General features: G+C 54.4%; 1 protein-coding gene and 1 long non-coding RNA gene across 2 annotated transcripts in view; one reads left to right on the forward strand and one right to left on the reverse strand.

Annotated features, from left to right (window-relative positions):
- Positions 1–13909, forward strand: part of ARHGAP40 (Rho GTPase activating protein 40) — a 38394-nt gene extending 24485 nt beyond the window's left edge. Inside the window, exons 6-15 of the mRNA XM_076011117.1 lie at positions 176–341; positions 2357–2448; positions 2885–2962; positions 3360–3519; positions 6766–6848; positions 8395–8601; positions 10105–10245; positions 10909–11078; positions 12171–12226; positions 13155–13909. Of these exons, the coding sequence (XP_075867232.1) occupies positions 176–341; positions 2357–2448; positions 2885–2962; positions 3360–3519; positions 6766–6848; positions 8395–8601; positions 10105–10245; positions 10909–11078; positions 12171–12226; positions 13155–13246 (1245 nt within the window). The 3' untranslated portion in view covers positions 13247–13909. The remainder of the gene's footprint in view (positions 1–175; positions 342–2356; positions 2449–2884; positions 2963–3359; positions 3520–6765; positions 6849–8394; positions 8602–10104; positions 10246–10908; positions 11079–12170; positions 12227–13154) is intronic.
- A 355-nt stretch (positions 13910–14264) lies between these two features.
- LOC142861159 (uncharacterized) lies at positions 14265–21091 on the reverse strand. The gene is made up of 3 exons (XR_012912537.1): positions 20963–21091; positions 16242–16452; positions 14265–14394 (listed from the first exon to the last, which is right to left on the reverse strand). It is a non-coding gene; the product is annotated as an uncharacterized LOC142861159 (long non-coding RNA).
- Between the last annotated feature and the right edge of the window lie 278 nt (positions 21092–21369).

Here is a 21369-nt window from a genome sequence, read left to right on the forward strand (position 1 = left end):
GTGACTCTAGGACGGAGCCCTGCGCTCCCACTCTCATCCACTCTGCTCCCCTGCGCCAGTGCCCGGAAGGGGTGGGGACACCCCAAGGTGCATATCGGACCCGAATGTGGTCACTTCTCCTCCCCGAGCTCCTCATCATTCAGGGCATGACAAATTGCTTTACTTCCCTCTCTAGAAGTTCCGAATCCACAAAGGCAGACTTGGCGTGACGAGGATAGCAGACTTGTCCCCGCAGGATATGAAGAAGGTCCCTCCTCTGGCCCTCATAGAGCTGACTGCACTCTGCGACGTCCTGGGCCTGGACCTGAAGAGGAGCAAGGCGGGGAAGTGGAAAGCGGCGGGTGAGCCGTCCCAGCACGGGAAAACGCGGTGACTGACGTCCTAGCTTTCTCACCTGGCTGGACGCAGGACGGTCCCACCGAGACATGCTTCTGTATTTCTTCTGGTTATACTACTTTTTTTTCTGCATAAGAAAACAATTCCTGCTCATTGTAGCAAATTTGCGAAATAGAGTAAAATACAAAAAGGAAAAATGTAATCCAGATATTATATAAGCACAGTTAACTTTTAGTGTATTCTGTGTGTGTGTGTGTGTGTGTGTGTGTCCTTTTTCACTTAATATTATAGAATTTTGGACATTTTCCAGTTATTCCATCATTCAGTGATGCCACCATAACGCTACATAACTAACAACCCCAAACTCTTACTCTTGCTCACGTGTTTGTGGGCAGACTGGGGGTGGTAGGCTGGGCTTGGCTCCAAGCTGTTGGCTGGGTCTAGGTGGGCCTCACGGGTCTCCCATGCTCCTGGCCCCAGCAGGCCATCTGGAGCCTGTCCTCATGCCAATGGCAGGGGCACAGAGGGTAAACCACGCTCACAACGCATCTTAAGCCTCTGCCTGCACATGTAGGTGACCATGCCATGGGTCCAAGCTGGTCACACGGCCAAGCCCGAAGCAAAGGGTGAGGAAGTACACTCTGCCTTTTAAATGGGAAGAATTGCAAATTCGGCCAGGCGAGGTGCCTCACGCCTGTAATCCTAGCACTCTGGGAGGCCAAAGCGGGAGGATTGCTTGAGCTCAGGAGACCAGCCTGAGCAAGAGCAAGACCCCGTCTCTACTAAAAATAGAAAGAAATTAGCCAAACAACTAAAAATAGAATTAGCTGGGCACGGTGGTGTATGCCTCCAGTTCTAGATACCCGGGAGGCTGAGGCAGGAGGACCCCTTGAGTCCAGGAGTTTGAGGTTGCTGTGAGCTAGACTGACTCCATGGCACTCTAGTCCGGGCAACAGAGTAAGACTCTGTCTCAAAAAAAAAAAAAAAAAAAGAAAAAAAGAATTGCAAATTCCCATGGAAAAGGGTGTGGGTACAAGGGTGGTGGTGGTGGATTTGGAATATAGTATCATTTAGCTAAATATTCAACATTCTTTGAGAACATGATTTTTAATCACTGTACTATTTTTCTCCTTAAGAATGTGTCCTAATATATTTCACCATTTTCCTAACAGTGAGCATGCCCATGTTTTTCCTGTTATAATACATAATCACTATTGCTATACATATAACTTTGATTTTTAATTTTTTTTTTTTTTTTTTGCAGAGACAGGGTCTCGTTCTTGCTCAGGCTGGTCTTGAGCTCCTGAGCTCAAACAATCCTCCCGCCTCAGCCTCTCAGAATGCTAGGATTACAGGCGTGAGCCACTGTGCCCAGCCTAAACTTTGAATGGATCTTAGGTTATTTTAGAATATACTTATGAATTAAGTTCTTGATACATATTGCCCTTGAATAGTATATGAGATTGTTCATCTCACTGCATCATGATCAGCATTACACATGGCAATTTTTTGTTTGTTTCTCTAAAGGGGATGATTATATAAGACAGACCAGAGGGAAGGGTCTAGCAGAGGTAGGGTGGGTGGTGAACGGAGAAAGAAGGAAGTTGTAGAGGAGATGTGGAAGGAGTTTCCCTGAGAAGACTTCGAGCCAGGATGGTTGAGGAAGTCCTGGGAAATGCATTTCTTAAGAACTCAGCCCATTCCTGCAGAGATAGCCCCTCTACCCTAGACTGTTGTCGCCTATCGTGCCCGGTCCTCCCTGGAGCAGTAGCACATTTTGATACCTCTTTGTCCAGCTGAGATTTCTAGCTCTGTAACATGTCTAACGTTTCCGTTATTGCTGAGGCTGATGTTCTGCCCAGGAGCTGTGGGGAATTGGGTCCAGCCATTCTCTAGAGAGCTCAGTCCTTCCGCAGGGAAAGGGGTCTGGTTCTAGTCGCCCAGGAGATCTTGCAGGTTGGAGCCCAACTGTCATTCCAGAAAGTGAAATTGCGCCTTCTGCTCTTCCGACTCCCCGCAGACACTCGCCTCTTCGGCGTGCCCCTCGACAGCCTGCTGCAAGCTGACCACAAAGTCCGCCCCAGCGCACAGGTCCCGCTGGTCCTTCAAGCCGTGAGTTGTCCCCAGCTTGGGCTTACTTAACCCTTCAGAGGCTGGCTCTGGGCTCCATTTTGGGGAGATGTCCAGCATAGGGGTGAGAGTGTGGGCTTTGGAATCAGGCAGACCCGGTCCAAATTCTGGCTCTGGCACCTGCTAGCTCAGAGACGTGGGGCGGGTTTTTGAACTTCCCTGAGCCTCCCTTTCAACATGCATAAAATGGGATTATAATAACAGTATCCCTCTCTGATTAATGATTAAATGAGAAAAATGTGTATAAAGCTCTCAGATTGCCTGGCTTGTGGAAGTGGTTAAGAAAAGGATTGCTATTTGGGGGCAACCTTGCTGCTGGTACTCTCCTCTTCCTGGTGTTCGTGAGAGATAAACACATCCGTTTGAAACCCACTTTTCAGCGGCTGCTGGTTTAAAGATTGGTTTTGTTCTCTGATAGCTGCTGTCCTGTTTGGAAAAGAGAGGGCTGGACACAGAAGGCATCCTCAGGGTGCCTGGATCCCAGGCCAGGGTCAAGGTAATGGTTTGACTTCTTCTACTTCACCCGGGCTGCACCTCCCCGGTTCCCCATGTGTGTGTTAAGCCAGGAGAGAATCCAGTCCCTGGCTTCTTGGTGTTCCGTCCTTGGTCTCTGGGGGGTCGTGGGATTCCAGCAGGGTTTGAGAGGATGGAGTGGCACGTTAGTATGGTGCCTGAAAGCGTGGGCCCTGGAGTCAGACCGACAACATCTATTGAGTGGGCCCCGTGCTCTGTAACTACACGTACGAGGCCATTTAATCCTCACATCCACCCCACGAGGGAGGTGCTATTGTGGTCCCCACTTTGCAGAGGAGGAAACAGGCTCAGAGAAGTGGTAGACCAGCTTCTACTGGAGCATTGGGCCAAATGCGTATGCACGCCCCTCCTTCCCACAGGGGCTGGAACAAAAGCTGGAGAGGGACTTCTACACTGGCCTTTTTAGCTGGGACGAGGTTCATCACAACGATGCGTCTGACTTGCTCAAAAGGTTCATCCGGAAGCTGCCAGCGCCTCTGCTCACCGCCGAGTACCTCCCGGCCTTCGCCGTGGTGCCCAGTGAGTGTGCCCGGGGCCCTTCGCTGGGGAGACAAGGAGAGTTTGGTGTCACTGGCCTTGGTTGCAGAGGGCAAGTGGTGTGAAGACAGGGCTCCCTGTTCCCGGGAACGCCTGTTCCTGTGACCTCGGGCTGTGCTGGAGGAAGCGTGTGTGAGCTTGTGTGCCCAGTGAGTGTGCATTTGCGTGTGCACATGTGTTCTGTGTGTGCTATGTGCACACGCACAAGTGCACACATGTGTGCGATGTGACAGGGAGAAGAGGAGGCCAAGGTTCTGTTTTGTTTTGTTTTTGTTTTTGTTTTGAGACAGAGTCTCGCTTTGTTGCCCAGGTTAGAGTGAGTGCCGTGGCGTCAGCCTAGCTCACAGCAACCTCAAACTCCTGGGCTTAAGCGATCCTCCTGCCTCAGCCTCCCGAGTAGCCGGGACTACAGGCATGCGCCACCATGCCCGGCTCGTTTTTTCTATGTATATTAGTTGGCCAATTAATTTCTTTCTATTTGTAGTAGAGACGGGGTCTCGCTCTTGCTCAGGCTGGTTTCGAACTCCTGACCTCAAGCAATCTGCTCGCCTGGGCCTCCCAGAGTGCTAGGATTACAGGCGTGAGCCACCACGCCCAGCCAAGGTCAAGGTTCTGTACACCATAGTCCCTATTAGTCCTCGCATGGACTCGTGCACTAGTTTCCTTCACTACTTTTTTTTATTGTTATATTAATAGATTTAAGGCATACAGGTTGAATTCTGTTACATGTATAAATTGTACAGTGGTTCCTTCACTTCTTGGCATCCATAGAATTGAGCTTGTGAGGTTCATCTAACTGTGATCTGTGGACACACGTGTGGTGCATGTCCATCGGTGAGCACGTCTGCAGATCAGCATGTAATGCATGGAGCCCTCTCTGTGTTTTTTTGTTCGAGACAGGGTCTTGCTCTGTTGCCTGGGCTAGAGTGCAGTGGCATCATCATAGCTCACAGCAACCTCAAACTCCTGGGCTCAAACAATTCTCCTGCCTCAATCTCCGGAGTAGCTGGGACTACAGGTGCCCACCACCACACCCAGCTAATTCTTCTATTTTTTGTAGGCACAGGGTCTTGCTATGTTGCTCAGGCTGGTCTCCAACTTCTGACCTCAAGCGATCTTCCTGCCTCGGCCTCCCAAGGTGCTGGGATTTTAGGCATGAGCCACTCTGCCGGCCCCTTCTCTGTTTATATCCTGCATGTATTTGTTCTGTCTGAGTGTCTTCACAGTTCACAACATGCAAACACAGTCACTTCTATTTATTCTTTATTCCTTTCTGAAAAAAATAAAGCAACCTACTTGAGATCCCACCTTGTGACCTTCAGGATGCCTTCTCTTCTCTTCTCTTCTCTTCTCTTCTCTTCTCTTCTCTTCTCTTCTCTTCTCTTCTCTTCTCTTCTCTTCTCTTCTCTTCTCTTCTCTTCTCTTCTCTTCTCTTCTCTTCTCTTCTCTTCTCCTCTCCTCTCCTCTCCTCTCCTCTCCTCTCCTCTCCTCTCCTCTCCTCTCCTCTCCTCTCCTCTCCTCTCCTCTTCTCTTCTCTTCCCCCCGCCTCTCTCTCTCTCTCTCTCTCTCTCTCTCTCTCTCTCTCTCTCTCTCTCTCTCTCTCTCTCTCTCTCTCTCTCTCCTCTAAAAACCTTCAGAGCTCAGGGAGTCTGATTTCTACCCCCAAGCCAGAGGCAGGGCCCTGAGAGGTCCCCTCTGGCCTTTGCTTCTCACAACCTAGCTTTCAAACGTGAATCATGCCAGTTGTGTTGGTGTGCACTCGTAGTCCTGGCACTTTGGGAGTTTAAAGTGGGAGGATCCCCTGAGGCCAGGAGTTCCAGACCAGCCTGAGCAACATAGCAAGACCCTGTCTCTAAAAAACATGTAAAAATTAGCCAGGCCTGGTGGTGCACACTTGTAGTCCTAGCTACTCAGGAGGCTGAGGCAGGAGGATCACTTGAGCCCCAGAGTTCAAGGCTACAGTGAGCTGTGATGATGCCATTGTACTTCTTCAGCCTGAGTGACAGAGCAAGACTTCATTTCAAAACCACAACACTCTTGTAATAAGATCTCCTTACGGGGCCTATCTCTGACCCATCTCCTCCTGTCTACCCTCCCCTCGTCTACCAGCTTGGCCTGCTTTGATGCCTTTTTCTGATCGGGGCCTCTGCCCTGCTCTTCTTTCTCACTAGAATCCCTTCCCCCTCCAATTTGGCTGCTTCTTGCTGCTCAAATGTCAGCCCAACGTCAGCAGCTTGGAGAGGCCTTCCCTGACCCCACCTGCTGGGCGTAATGACGTCATGATGCCTGTCATTACTCTGTTTTACTTTGTCCATAAGATGAATCCATGTTTGGAGATATTTAGTTATTTCTTTGCTTGGCTATTGTCTGTCTCTCCCCTGAAACGTCAGCCCCGGGAATCTGTAACCTTGTTTGCTTCCTTCTCTACTGTGTCCCAGGTTCCTGCACTGGAGGGTGGCACCTCCAGGTGTAGGTACTTGATAGATTTTGTTGAGAAGTGAGTGAGTGAGTGAATGAATGCCACACGGATCCTAGGGACGAAGCCCTGGGCGCTCAGCCTCTCTGTCCCCCACGCAGCGATTCCGCAGCTTGCCGCTAGCTTTCGGCTGCTGGGTCCAGTCTGACTCCGGTGAACTCTCTCTTTGAATTCTATAACTGCCACCCCTCTCTTCTCCCTGGAGATCCTGCCCCAGGTGCGGGACAGCTTTTCCTTCTCATCCTCCACGCCACAAAGGGTTTCATTAAACCTTCTGTCCAGGACAGTTGAGCCAACCATCTCGGCTGGCCCACTGCCTTTCCGACCCTGGGTTGTAGCTCTCAGCCTGTATATCTGGGTGTGTGCATATGTGTGTGTGTGTGTGTGTGTGTGTGTGTGTGCGTGTGTGTGTGCGTGTGTGTGTGTGCATGTGTGTGCGTGTGTGTGTGTGCGTGTGTGTGTGTGTGCACGTGTGTGTGTGTGCGTGCGTGTGTGTGTGCGTGCGTGTGTGTGTGTGTGTGCATGTGTGTGTGCGTGTGTGTGTGTGTGTGTGTATTTACTTTTTATTCACAAAGTATAGTGAGTGAGCTCTGAGCTGACATTAGACCAGGAAATAGTCCCAGCCCTTATGAGAAAGGGCTCCTGGCTGTCCCTGGGCTCTCCAGCTCCGGAATCTCCCCAAGAAGAGTCCAGACCAAGGGAGGGAGACTCCCTGGGCCTCCCCGGGAGACTGAGGCCTCCCCTTCCCGCAGACATCCCGGACCTGAAGCAGCGTCTGCAGGCCCTGCACCTGCTCATCCTCCTCCTCCCGGAACCCAACAGGAACGCCTTGAAGGTAAAGTGGCCCGAGAGGCCTCCACTTTGACATCTCAGCCCGCAAACACAGCGATGGCTCCAAATGTGCTTATTCATTCATTCATTCATTCATCCATTCGACAACCATGCCAGGTGCCGGGGGCAGTGATGCCCCACGCAGACCTTTCCTGGGACGTTTTCCTAAAGAAAGCAGATGAGTCCTGAAAGGGGGTGGTCCCAGCCAGCGTGGGCACCGCAGAACATCAGTTCTACGTGGCGCTGGCAGGTGTTACAGGGGAAAGGGTTCTGTGTCCAAATAAGATGGGTAAACATGGAGTTAATGAAACAAAGGATAATTTTCCTGCAGGACTTCTCAGAGCCTTTGCTATGCCAAGGCTTTGTGACTCTCACGTGGAATTAGAGCACTTTCCAAACTCAGCTGATCATGGACCTCTTTTGTTGTGGAAAGCATTGCATGGCACTGGTCTTCTGTGGGGAACCAGTTTGGGAAGCAATCCCTTAGGGAATCCCCATGGGGGAGTGCGTGCTCAGGGCTGAGGGCTGGGGAGCAGCCTTGGCTTCACTCCCTGTAACCTGACTGTGCTTGGGCCAGACTCAAGATATGCCCCCAGGAGAGCCTGGGAGGGGGCCCAGTGTCTTCTTCTTTGAATTTCTGTTTCCTTTTCAGTAAACTGAGGATAATAATATAGCCTCTTATCTGGCTGCTTTGGAAATTATAAGAACTAACACATGAGCACTCATGGAGTAGAAGATGTGGTACTTTGCAGATACTCAGTATATCCTCTCCCTCCCTTCCTTCTTTCCTTCTTCCCTCCCTCCCTCCCTCCTGCCCTCCATCCCTTTCTTCCATCCATTCTGCCTTCCTTCGTTTCTTCTTTCCATCCATCTTTCTTCTGTCATCCATTCATCCACCCTCACCCATCCATCCATCCATTCATATTTCTTCTTTCTTCCATCCCTCCCTCCCTCCCTCCTTCCAGCCATGCGTCCTTACTGGCTATGTGGCCCTTGGCACATTCTCCAAGCCAGCTTCCTTCTACATACAATGGGCACAGTAGTAAAGCCTACTTTGTACAGTTATTGTGAGGATTAAAGGAGACGATAAATGCATGCAAGGTACTAACTGAAGACCAGGGACAAAAGAATTCTTAGTAAATGGCAGCTACTACCATCCTCCCCCTTTCTCCCCAGTGGCCCTGCTTCCCTATTCCTCCCGTGCATTTTGGGCAGAGCCAGACTCCAGGAAGAAGGAGCTGTCTTGGGACTCCCCAGGAAAAGGCCTGCAGCTCTTTTCTACCTGGAAGTTGAATTCTGACCCAGATGTCTTGTTAACCTCCAAGGGAGCAGGGAAGGGAGAGAGTTTTGGGCACATTTTGCAGAGTAGGAGACTGAGACACAGATCACAGAGTGGGGCGCTAACAAAGTGGAACTGAAACCCCCTTTCCTGCCCTCCCAGGCCCTGCTCCTTCCTAGCGTCCCCACGTCAGGCGTCAGGATGTTCTGGGGAAGGTGGGAGCCACCAGGGGCATGCTAGGATTTGAGGGAGGCTCTGCGCCCTTCCCTAGGCACTCCTGGAATTCCTCAGGAAGGTGGTGGCCCGGGAACAGCACAACAAGATGACCCTGTGGAACGTTTCCACGGTGATGGCCCCTAATCTCTTCCTGCACCAGGGGCGGCCGCCCAAGCTGCCCAAGGGCCAGGAGAAGCGGCTGGCAGAGGGCGCGGCCGAGGTGGTGCAGCTGCTGGTGCACTACCAGGACCTGCTGTGGACGGTGAGTGCTGCCGGGCCCCACCGGACAGAGGGGGTTGTCCCCCAGGGTCGTGGGCACTGCCCTTCCCAATCCTTCTGTCTCCACTATCACGCCTGTCCATTTCGGCCATCTGGTCTAGCCCAGGTTGCAGGTGTCCCCTGAGCTCTCACGAAGAATTCCGCACAGCTTCGGTGATGCTGAGAAAGCCCCGCCCCTGAGGCTCGGGAACACTGGACCTGCCTAAGAACCTCCCCACCCTCACCATGAGCTTTGCCCTGTAGAGCAGGCAACAGCTCGGGGAGGGGCAAGAGCAGGGGGAGACAGCCCTGGGGGTCGGCATGCAGGTGTGCCGAAGGCCAGGGCGGGGCAGCAGCACCGGAGGAGACCCCTCAGGCACTTGGAGATGTGTAGCCTCTTTCCTCCATGTGCCCATTCATCCTTCCAATTAGCCTCCCATCCATCGGCCCACCTACCCACTCACCCACCCACTCCCATCCACCCCCGCCCTCCTCCCATCCCGCCCTCTATCCATAAAGCCTTTGGGATGGATTTCTTACTCTGGAAACCAGCAAGTGAAGCCCTCTCTGACTGTTCCCGGTTTCTCTCCCCCACCCAGCTGGCTCTCCAAACTCACTTGTACTTCACACTCCCGGGTTCTTGCTTATGCTGTTCACTCTGCCTGGAGTTCCCTTCCCTTTCTTTTTGACATGGCAGAAGCCTGGAAACCCCTGCTCATTGTCAGCTCTGTTGAAAGCCCCTGCTCCTCCCCAATCGCCCCATACACCCCAGAGCTCCTTTCTTCTCTGTGCTCAGCCCCCAAGATAACGTCACTGCTCAAACACGTTGGATTATAACACCTTTTTATTGGAGGGAATTTTTTAAATTCCAGAAACTTCTAAATGCCTTCTTGTTATAAAAGCTTCAGACAACATAGACGTAGATAAAGTGAAATGGGAGGACCGCCCCCCGCAAAACACAGCGCTGGGGCTCCTCAATATGTAGCATCTTAATCAGGCCTCAGGCACGCACAGCAAGGAGAGGGGCCAGAGTCCACCCGGTTCTGTCAGCCCCCCGGAAACGTGCGTTGTCGTCAGGGTCCATAGAGCCTGGATTCTGTGACTCTGCCGCTGGGTTGGGGTTGGACAGAGGCACGGGTTGATCTGGAGGTGTCTGAAGGACACGCCCCCCGCAGTGTGGACCGTCTGGGGGTTCTCAGAGCAGGAGCCCACTCCAGGCGTGGTTTGGGGACAGCCCTGCCTGAGTGTGCCGATGAGCGGCCGTCCTTAGCCAATGCAGGGCCCTCCAGACTGCACGGAGGAGACGGCTGTCCACCAAGCCTCAGTGTGGGCTCTGCTCTCAGGGGCTCAGTGCCCCTCCTCCCACCAAACTCTTCGCACGTTCAACAGACCGGTGTTTGCAAGCCCTGTGCGGGATGCTGGGGCAGGGACGCGGCCCGGGTGACCCTGGAGGGGCTCCGCCTCGCCCCGCAGCAGTCCCCCCCAAGACTTGATTCTTTCTGGCCAGGTCGCCTCTTTCTTGGTGGCCCAGGTGCGAAAATTGAACGACAGCAGCAGCCGGCGCCCCCAGCTCTGCGATGGGGGCCTCAAGACTTGGCTGCGGAGGATACACGCAGACAGGGACAAGACGGGGGACTGCCCGGAGGCGGTGAGTGCCCCGCGGCGGGCGCACGGAGAAAGAGCGGGAGGCGCGTCCCGGAGCCGGGAACGGCCGAGTGGGGCCGCCAGGGGGCGCCCGAGCGCCGCCGCAGCGAGCAAGGGGCGGGTCTCGGTGGGGAGCTGGGACCCCCGGGTTGGTGGCCAGGGCGCTTCTCCTGGGAGCCGCCTCCCCAGCCCCACTTTTAGGCAGCCCCCCGTGCGCCTGGCCGAGGGGTCGGAAAGTGGGGTCGCTCCGTGGGGTGCAGGGTGCTTGGGGCCCGGCAGCGGGGAGCAGCAGGGAGGGGCCCTCCAAGATACCGAGTGTTCTTGGGGAGAGTCCCGAACTCGTTCCTCACCAAGCCCAGCTCAGAGAACGTGCCCGAGCGTGGGCTCTGCACTGCGCGTGCCACGTGTGCGTGGCAGGTCTTTATGCGAACCTCCCTGCGTGCGAGTGGAGGTGCGCTGGGTGCCCGCCTGAGTGCACGTGTGCAGGCGCGTTTCGATGCGTGTTTGTGCATGCACACACGGGGGATCTGGCGCATACGTGCACGAGTGCACCCTCTCATGTTGTTCGCCTGGCCGTCTGCGCCAGTGTGCATGGGTGCGTGTGTATGCACGTGTCTGAATTCCAGCCGTGCACGCGGTGCCTGTGCGTGTGGCTCTCTCTCTGCAGACTCTCAAGGTGGCGAAGATCCAGGTGGCCTGGCCTACCAGTGACGCCCTGAAGGTGCCTCTGACCCCCAGCACCAGAGTGGCCCACGTCCTGAGGCAGTTCACAGAGCGCAGCAGCCTTGGTTCAAAGGGTCGAGAGGGCAGTGAGGACACGGACAGCCTCCTCCAGCGGTGAGGGGCAGCCCCTGGAGTCAGGGAGCAAGGAGAGGGCACAGGGAGGGGACAGCGCCTCAGAGCCCTGGGCCTGGCCTTTGGCCTTTCCGTTTCTGGGGTGGTCAGGCAGGGTCTCCAGCCTTGGAGAGCTTCTTGGCTCCAAATAATAATGACCACCACTTATTTACTCATTCATTTTAGTAGGTGTTTAATGAATGGCCAGGCATCATGTCAAATACCAGAATAGTCATGACGAGAAGACAGAGGTCCTGGTCTCACAAGCTCACAGCCCTGTGGAAGAGAGGGACATAGATCAATAGTCATGAAATAAAGATCAAGGTACAAACTGTTAGGTTTTATAAGAAATACAAGGAACAATGTGAATGTAAAACAAGGTCCCTGTGTAGTCTGGGAAGTGAGCTAAGGCTTCCAGGCACAGAAAATGGCACGAGCAAAGGTCCTGAGGCAGCAAGGAACAGAGCATGGGCAAAGAGCTGAAAGGAGGCTGGGGGAGCGTTGGGGGCTGATGTGTGCAGCTGCCCTTCTCAGGATGCGAGAAACAGCCTGAGCCCTCGGGGGCTTCCTTCTTGGAGTTGGCACAAGAAGGTCCTTAGTGAGTGTCTGGTCCAGAAAAGCTAAGGCCCAGAGAGGAGAAGGGGCGTGCCTGGAGCCACATGGCAGGTTGGAGGCAGATCCTGGAATTGAACTCAGGATGCCCACAATTATCATACAATAATTACATAGCACTTGTATGATAATTATAATTATCCCATGTAATCATACAATATCCCTAATCCATCTTGACTCAGAATCTGCCTCTCACAGCAGGCTCCTGTCCCCATCTGTCACCCTTCATCCCACTGCCCCCACAGCCTCCATTCCAGTGCCCAGTAGGAAGGGGCCGTGGGTGGCTGCTGCCGCTTCCCGGCCCCTGGGTGCCGGACTCCTTGGTTGGCTCCAGCTGTGCCAGGAGGGCCCTTGCACCTCTTCTCTCACCTGGGACCAAAAATCTTGAGGACAGCCCTTTCCAGGCCTGGGGAGTCACACGTAGTTGTCGACCTTACTGCCTCCAGAGGAAGAGGCCAGCAGTTTTTTCTCTGTGTCTTGCAGCCGCCGGTCCATGGAGTCGGCCAACATCCTCCTTTATGAAGTTGGAGGAAATATAAGTAAGTCCCTCTTGGGAAGTGGGTCCAGAGCCCAGGTCCCTGGGAGTTCTTTGACTCTGAAGGCTCACTGGGCCCCTCTGGGGGAGGCCAGGGTCCTGCTTAGGCCTGTCTCCAGTGAAACCAAGTGGAGCTCTGCTGTGAGGTCAAAGGTCAGCCCGGGCGCACCTTTGAAATCCATCCCACAGCTTGGAGTTTTGCCCGGAGCTGGCCTCAGGCTTCATGTTTAGTGTGAAGGTGGTCAGTGCCACCAGCGAAATTGATGCTTCTGGGACATCTAGCCGAGGTGGACCTCACCCCAGGCCCATGGGCCACAGAGCCCTTAAGGAATTCTGCCAACACATGTCTAGCTCTTAGCGGTCCCTGTCTTTGTGGAAACCAAGGATGGGCAGCTGTTGCGTTCTCTTAGAGCACTGACCCCCAAACTTCAGCAGTGCATCAGAAACACAGGCCTGCGTGGGGCCAGAGAACGTGCGTTTCTAACAAGGTCCCAGGTGATGCTGGTGCTGCTGGTCCCTGGGCCACAAGAGAGCCGCTGGCTGTGAACCAGAGGCCGAGACAAGGCTTCAGGGTAGCAGATGCGTTTTTGATGGGTGCTCCTCCGGGAGGGAGCCAGCGTGATCCGCATCCCGGGGCTTGGCCTGATCCACAAGGGGGCGCTGGAGCGTAAATTGCATCAGAGTCGTTTCAGTTTGAGGCAGGGAGGCTGGGCTTTGGTACCTCTGCATCAGTCATTGGCTGTGGGCTGCCCGGGGGAGGCGGGCATACCTTCCCCGGGAGGTCCTCCATCCGCAGAGGTCACTTTTGCAGAGCAGCCACGGCTCATGCAGCAGGGCAGGGGACAGTGCGTTGCCCAGAGAAGGGCTCTAGGCAGGGCAACAGCATCCTCCACTGCCAACCCCTCCGCCTCCTTCGCGCCTTCTTCCCACAGGCGAGCATCGCCTGGACCCGGATGCCTACCTCTTAGATCTGTACCGCGCCAACCCCCACGGCGAGTGGGTCATTAAACAGAGCCCCACCTAAGCCCTGGTCTCTAAGGAGCAGCCCGGGATGTGTCACCCTCGCCCCCTACCGGCTCTGTGCCTGTGTGCCCAGCGTGGGAGCAAAACTTTTGAAGGCGAAGGTCTGGGTCTTCCTCCAAGGCATCCTTCTCTGAGATGCCGCTCAGATCTGGAAAAGGACTCGGGGCTGGGGCTGTCACCCCTCCTCATAGCCATGCAGAAGCAGCCCTCATCCCCGTCCAGTCCCCAGCCCTCGGGCGGGTCAGCTCCCACACCAGATTGGCTGCATAACAACGCCACTTGGATCTCCATGTGTATTTGTCCACGATTTCCAAACCCAAGGAAAATGAAAAAAATGCAGCACTTCTATCAAGAGGCAGTTGGGGTTTTCCCCAGGAAAAAAATGCTTTGAAAGTGGCCCTACAATCAATGTGCGTTGGCGACAGCATCAGAGATGGGTCCAGGAGAGCTCTGTGACCTTGGGCAAGCCCCTTGCCCTCTCTGAGTCCTTCAAAAACGAGGGGGTCAGGCCTTGGGGAAGGGGAGCAAATGCTGTAGCCACGGACAGCCCTGGAGGAAATGGGCAGAAGAAAAATTCCCTCTCACATTTTAAATGTTGGTTTGTACAACCTTGTCATTTTATAATATAGTATTTAAATTGTTTCAACATTAAAGGCACAAGTTAAAAGCCACCTTTACTCCGTTTAAGTTCTTTTCCCTCCCCAGTCCAGCGCTTGCTGGGTGTCGTCCTTCTAGTGAGTTGACAGGGAGCCTGGTGATGGGAGCACCTTGCTCTGGCCGGTGTGGTCTGGCCACGCCCTGAACCTGGGACCACCACAGTGGCCAGGAAGAGGACTTGGGACAGGGAGGGATGGAGTGATGACGGCAGCTGCTGCAGGGTGGGGGCGCTGCAGGGGCAGCCTCTCTGGGATCCTCCAGACCACCCCTCTCCTCTCCGAGGGTCCCAGATCTCTACCCCACCCTGGGGTAGGGGAGGTATCTCCTGAGGCAGGGGAAGCCTCATTTATTTGTTCATCCAACAATGAATTTATTGTGCACTTAAACCTGCCAAGAGCTTAACAAATTTAATCTTCACAGTGATCCAGTGTCTTAGGGTTGGGTTCCCCGAGAGGCAGAACCTGAGGCCAAGATGCGAGTGCAAACAGTGTTCTGGAAAACACAAGGGAGCTGGGATGTTTATTCAACTCCTGTGAGTCACTGGTTGAGGGCTGCTCCTGAGGAGTGTGGGTGTTGGTCCCCTGGCACTGCCAGCCTGCCTGAGCACGGGCACAGGGGCTGCAGTAGCCGCAGAAAGTCCTCGAGTAAAGAGATACGGGTGCTGTGGATTAGAAGCTGGCCACTGGCCACTGAAACAGCACAGGCTGAAGGGCTATGGGTGGGCATTCCTAGCCTGCTTCACCCTGTGAGGTGATGATGGCGATCATGATGGTGATGATGGTGATGGTGATGATAGTGATGGTGATGATGGTGATGGTGATGGTGGTGATGGTGATGGTGGTGATGGTGGTGATGGTAATGATGGTGATGGTGGTGATGGTGGTGATGGTGGTGAAGGTGATGATGGTGGTGATGGTGATAGTAGTGATGGTGATGGTGGTGATGGTGGTGATGGTGATGGTGGTGATGGTGGTGATGGTAATGATGGTGATGGTGGTGATGGTGGTGATGGTGGTGAAGGTGGTGATGGTGATAGTAGTGATGGTGATGGTGGTGATGGTGGTGATGGTGATGGTGGTGATGGTGATGGTAGTGATGGTGATGGTGGTGATGGTGATGGTGGTGATAATGGTGATGGTTGTGATGATGGTGATGGTGGTGATGATGGTGGTGATGATGGTGGTGATGATGGTGGTGGTAGTGATGATGATGGTGATGATGGTGATGGTGATGATGATGATGGTGGTGATGATGATGATGATGGTGATGGTAATGATGATGGTGATGGTGATGATGATGGTGATGATGGTGATGGTGATGGTGATGATGGTGATGATGATGGTGATGGTGATGATGAGGAGGATAGTATGATGATGACGTTGGTGGTAGTGATGATGATGATGATGGTGATGGTGGTGGTGATGATGGTGAGGATGATGGTGCAAAGCCTCAGTAGCTTTGATGCCTTTTAACTGCTGTCCCTTCTTGCCTTTCTATCTATCCTTGATACAGCGGCCACTTTGGGCCTTTTAAAATTTAATTTCAATTCTATTGAAAGCCCTGCTACTGGAAATCTTCCAGAAGGATCCCATTAAACAAAAATCCCAACTGTCTTCCCTGGCCTGTGAAGCCCTAACGTCTCTGACATCACCTCCCCCGCACTCCTCCTCATCCTGCACAGCCAGCCACGCGGGCCTCCTTCCGACCGACGCCTCAGTCATCCCAAGCTCATCCCGCTTTGGGCTCTCACACTGGCTGTTCTCTCTGCCTAGAATGCTCTGTCCCCAGCTGTTCCCACGGCCAGCTCCTTCCCCTTCAGGACTCAGCTCAGAAATCCCTTCCTTTGAGAGCTTTGGTCTGGCCGCCCTGTCTGAAGTAGCTTCCTCTCCCACTCTCTCCTTTCATCATCTTAATCAATTTTCTTCCTAGTGTTTGTCACTATCTGAAATTATCATATTGAATTCGTTTTTTATTGTCTGTGTCCCTGACTAGGATGTGGCTGCATGAAGGCAGAGACCCTGTGGGGTCTTCTCACCTTCGTGGATGTGATGGATGTGATGGTCCCAGTAGGTGTTCAATAAAAACTGGTTGGATGAATGAATGAATGTGTCCCTTTGTTTGCTCCAGAGGCTGCTGGCCTCACCACCTGACTTTACTCTGACCTCCCTGGTTTGAAATATGAAAATGAGAAAATGCATCCGAGGTACCTATAGCAAGTGCTCAGCCAGCTCTCTCGTTGTTTTTAATTATTTACAAGAGCCGGGCAGCCTGAAATGGCGACTAATGATATTACCTCCCACAGTCCCCCGCACCTGCACTGGTCCTGTTGCGCAACTCACCTGCTCGCTCACAGGGCGGGGATGACAGGACGCCACGGGGTTGGAGGGAAAACCCATTCCCCTGGCAGGAGGAGGGGCAGGCGCCCCGGTGGGTGCCGGGAGCCCGGGCCGGCTGTGCTAACTTTGCACGCAGAGTGGAGGATCCCACTTTAATCACATGTCAGTTTCCCCATTCATCTTCGGTGCTATCTGAGGCTCATCTTCTTCCACCCTGTGGCATCGTCATGATTGATGATCCTGCACCAGCCCCACCACCGGGCTAGCACAGCTCCCGGCGGGTGCCCAGCTCCCCCGGGCTCTTTGCAGTCTGGGGCCAGCGTGGGCTGGGATCATGTTGTTCCCAAGGAAATCTGTTGTGGACTGAATTGTGCCCCCCCCCGACATTCATATGCTGAAGCCTCAACCCCAAAGATTACTATATATGGAGATAGGGCCTTTAAGAAGGTAATTAAAGTGAATCGAGGTTATAAGGGTAAAGGGTCCTAATCCAGTAGACTGGTGTCCTTATGACAAGAGGAGGAGACACCAGAGCTGTCTTTCTACACGAGCACAGAGGACAGGCCACAAGAGGACACAACACGGAGGCAGCCGTCGTGAACCAGGAAGAGAACCCTCACTAGAACCGAATTTTCTGGCACCTTGATCTTGGACTTCCAGCCTCCAGAACTGAAAGAGATAATTTCTGTTGTTTAAGGCACCTAATCTGTGGCATTTGTTATGGGAACCTTAAAAAACGAATGCAAGCTCCTTGCTGCCCCCAGTTTCTAAGAGGAAGGAGGATGGGATTTGTAAAGATGTCTTCAAACGGGGGCGTTTTCCTGGACAAGGGGCAGAAATGACCCCCTCAATAGCGGTGGCGTCTCACCCAGCATTCGGGTGAGTGCTTCCCGGGGAGGGGCAGCAGCTAGTGGTGACCACACTGGATTGGACAGCAGGCCCTGGGCCCCAACCCACCTCTCTGGGGCTGCGGCTAACTTGTCCAACCTCTGCACACTCCTGGAAATTCAGGCTGCTGTTTCTAAATCACCAAAGAGGACAGTGAAGATGAAAAGGAAAAGGGAGGCTGGGTGCGTGGCTCATGTCTGTAATCCTAGCACTCTGGGAGGCCAAGGTGGGTGGATTGTTTGAGCTCAGGAGTTCAAGACCAGCCTAAGCAAGAGCGAGACCCCTGTCTCTACTAAAAATAGAAAGAAATTAGCCAAACAACTAAAAATATATAGAAATAATTAGCCAGGCATGGTGGCGCATGCCTGTAGTCCCAGCTACTTGGAAGGCTAAGGCAGGAGGATCACTTGAGCCCAGGAGTTTGAGGTTGCTGTGAGCTAGGCTGATGCCATGGCACTCTAGCCTGGGCGACAGAGCAAGACTCTGTCTCAAAAAAAAAAAAAAAAAAAGGGAAAAGGGAATCTAACAGTCATTCGACAATTACATCAAGTGTCTACTGTGTGCCCTCACAGGGCTGGCTGAGGCCAGAGTAATGAATAAAACAGGGGCGGCCCCAGCACTCCATGGAGCTCGCAGATCAGCTAGCAAATGAGAGAGCCACTAACTTAGAAAGATTTCACATTGTGATAAAATTCTGCTGAGAAAACAAAACAGAGAGGAGAGAGGGTGCGGGGAATGTGGGTGGAGCTTTCTTTGGAGTGGCAAAGAAGGGTCTTAGATTGGATGCCCCCAGAAGCAGATCCTGAGCCAAGAACTGGAGGCAAGTAGCTTACTTGGGAGGTGACCCCAGGAAGGTCCAGCAGAGGCTGGGGAAGGAGGTGTGGAGGGGAGGCTCCAAGGAAGGCGTGCTAACCCGCAGGTTACAGCTGTGCGCAGCTGGGGCTCCCTGCTGCTGGGATCTCTGGGAAAGTGTAGCGCCCACCTCCCACATGTGCCAGCCAAGGGGTAAGGAAGACAGAGTGCTATCTGCCCACTCCCACCTGGAACTAGTGGAATGAAGGCTACTCCCAGGGGCGTGCACCTCCCACTCGCATTACAGCCCCCTCCCCCCGCCCCCCAGGCAGGCAGGCTGAGCACCCTCCTGTGCCGGAGGTAGACCCTGGGCAGAGAGTCCCGCATGCTGGCCATCGATAGAAAGCCATCAGCATAGACAGGAATGATGGGTGTGAGGGGACGTGAGTGGGGCAGAAGTGACCGCGACACTAGAACTGACACCAAAACGAGAAAGGGCCAGTCACTGGAAGAGCCGGAAGAAGAGCCCTGCAGATGGGGGGACAGAAAGATCTCTGCAGAAACCCATGTCACTTTCATTGTGCGCAGGTCACAGAGGTTGTCCGGCAGCCTGGGCTAAAGGATGTATCTGGCCTGGTTGGGGGGGGCTCTGCACTGCCTGTCCGCCCCACCCCAACCCAGACTCCTCCCTTCACACCCACTCACCTGCCACGGGGCCAGTGATTGGCTGAGCAGAGAGTGGGCGGGGTCTGTGGGGCCCAATCCCAGGAGGCCCCAGGCCATTCATGGGCTCCTGTGGGAGGTGGGCGCAGGTGGAGAGATGCTACCCTCTTGAGAGAGGCAGAAGCAGGACTCCTCAGACAAGTTCTGCAGCCATGACTGCCCTCACTGCCCCGGGGCTGCAGGAGACAGCGCCCAGCCCTCCCTGGGCATTCAGTGATGCTCCCATGTCACCCTGGTGATGCCTTCTTGTGGCCGGAAGTAGCCTGCCCCCAGCAATTCAAGGCAGCTCCAGGACGCAGGGAGCACCAGTCTGACCTAGTGGCCGGAACAAAGGCAGGCAAAAGGCAGTGAGACCAGAGTACATGGGCCCCACGGAGGGGTGCCCTGTCCACGGCGGCCCAGGTGGGAGTGGAGCCCAGGTCCTGGATGTTCCCTCAGAACAACGCTGGGCCAGCCCTAGAGTGCCATGTGGGTGTCCCCTGGTTTGGGCACTGTCTCATTGCAGTCCCCAGAAGCAGGCCCTGAGAAAGGGACTCCAGTGAACAGAGTTTGTTTGAGAAGTGGAGGAAACAGCAGCCAGGGAGTGGGGACAGGAGACAAGGAAGGGAAGGTGCCCATAAGCAGTGCACCATCGTGCCAGCGACCTCCGTGGGCAGCTGGAGCTGGGTCCCTCGAGGAGCTCAGGGAGGCAGCGTGTACGGACCCTCTCAGGGTGGGTCACTCTGAGGGTGGAGGAGGCTGCAGTGTTGAGAAGCCCCCTCTTGTCCTTACTGCCTGAGGCTGCCTTAGGGTGGTACTTCCCCTGCATGTCCAGCCTGTGCATGTTGGGGGGAAGCCCCAGGTCCTCGGAACTTGTGGAGCACACTGAAGTCACAAGCCTGAGGGATTTGGATTGGGGGGGTCAGTGTGACCTCACTTATTCAGAAATTCAATTAACCAGAGTTCCAGGATCAGAAATTCCCGCAAACCTATGAGGCTAACCTAGGTGCCACCTCCCTCATTTGATCTTTGCTCCCTCAGCCCTTCTCCCGGCCCCTGGGTTCCCAACTCAAGCATCCCTGTGCGGCAAGGCACAGTGTCCAGGAGACACCTACCAATGCCCCTCATCACTGGCAGGGCCGCCCAGCCCTTACTCCCAACCAGCAGAGCAAGCCCCTCCCAGCCACTCACGCTCACCTGTTGTTCCTTCTGCTCCCTGCTTTGGCCCCAATGTCCTCTGGACTCAACTCTGCCCTCTCCTGCCTCAGAGCCTTTGTGTGCTGGCCCTTCTTTTTAGAAGGCACTCCCACCTGATTTCTGCCTGTTGACAACTTTCAACGTGCAATCAGTGAAAATGTCTATTGAGAGCCAGGCACTGGGAACATCGAATGAACACGACACAGCACAGGCCTGCCTTTTGCAGCTTACAGTCAAGTGGAGAAGAAATAAGTCATCCCGCAGATTGCTCTGCGATTACAATTGTGGGGTATGTGATGTAGGAGAAGGTCAGGGAGCCGCAAACACACAGGGCAGGGCCGGGGACCAGGTCTGAAGTTGCCCAGAAGGCTCCTGGGGGAGCGATATGGAAGTTGAGCCTTGGTTGGGTTGGTGTGGCTCCGGTTAGGACGGCGAGTGGGCAGGGCCGGATTGAGCAGGGCCTGCCAATGCATCCTAAGAGTTCTGGGAAGCCTGGAGAGGTTTAACTCCACTGAGCCAGGCCACCGGACAGTTCTGAGATGGCGCTAGGTTTGCTCTCGGCTCCCTAAATACACGTCCCAAATCTCCTTGAGTGAGACTGCCCTGCTGGCCTGCCCCAGGCACCCCAAGGGGGTCTTATACATTCTTCAAAACACCTCCCCCTCTCCCCATCCCCTACCCAGAGAGTCTCCCTCTGTCGCCTGGTCTAGAGTGCAGTGGTGTCATCACATCACAGCTCGCTGCAACCTTAAACCCATGAGCTCAAGCGATCCTCCTGCCTCAGCCTCCCGACTAGCTGGGAGCAGCTGGGAAGACGGGAGTTCTTCACCACACCCGGCCCTTCTTCAAGGCCTCATTGGAGGGCCCCCTCTCTGAGAAGCTTTCTAACCTGAAATCAGAAGACACTTCAGCCCCCAAGTCCTCCCAGCACTGGCTGTCTGGCATCTGAGGGCACCGGAAGGAGGGTGAGTATTCCCCGCTGGGGGCAGGGAAGCCCAGCCCCTGGTACCTGGCTGTGGCCAGGCCACTCTCTTCCGCCACGCCCAAGCTTCCCTCATTCCCGTCTGCCCCTCACACTGGAGACCACAGGATATGTGCAACTAGAGCTTTTAGGGACCCATAAGGGACTTGATCGCCTGACTTACTTGTGGGGTGTGGAGGTCCCCTTGTCTTGGTTTTTCCAAGGCTGGGGTAGTGGAAAGGAAAATGGCTCCCGGCAACCCATTCTGCTGTCCCCTGGCCCCCTCCCGCCGCCCAGAGGGTGGGAGACGACTTCTATTGAGAACTCCCCGCCCCCACCGCAGTCACTTTGCACTCTGGGGGAGGGGAGTGGGAGCCACTTGTCATTGTTCCCGAACACTGGCTGGCAGGAGGCCCAGGAAGGGGGCTCCCCAATAGGGAATCTGCAGCTGCCTGTCTTTAAGGTAAAATTACCGTAATTACGCCAATTACCAAATCCATCAAGAGCTTTGGGCAGAGGAGGCCGGAGAACAATCGGGCCCTGATGGATCTGAGGGGCGGGCGTGAGTCACGGGTGGGGGCACGAGGTACA

This window comes from Microcebus murinus, chromosome 16 (assembly GCF_040939455.1).
Source record: "Microcebus murinus isolate Inina chromosome 16, M.murinus_Inina_mat1.0, whole genome shotgun sequence".
Lineage (NCBI taxonomy): Eukaryota > Metazoa > Chordata > Mammalia > Primates > Cheirogaleidae > Microcebus > Microcebus murinus.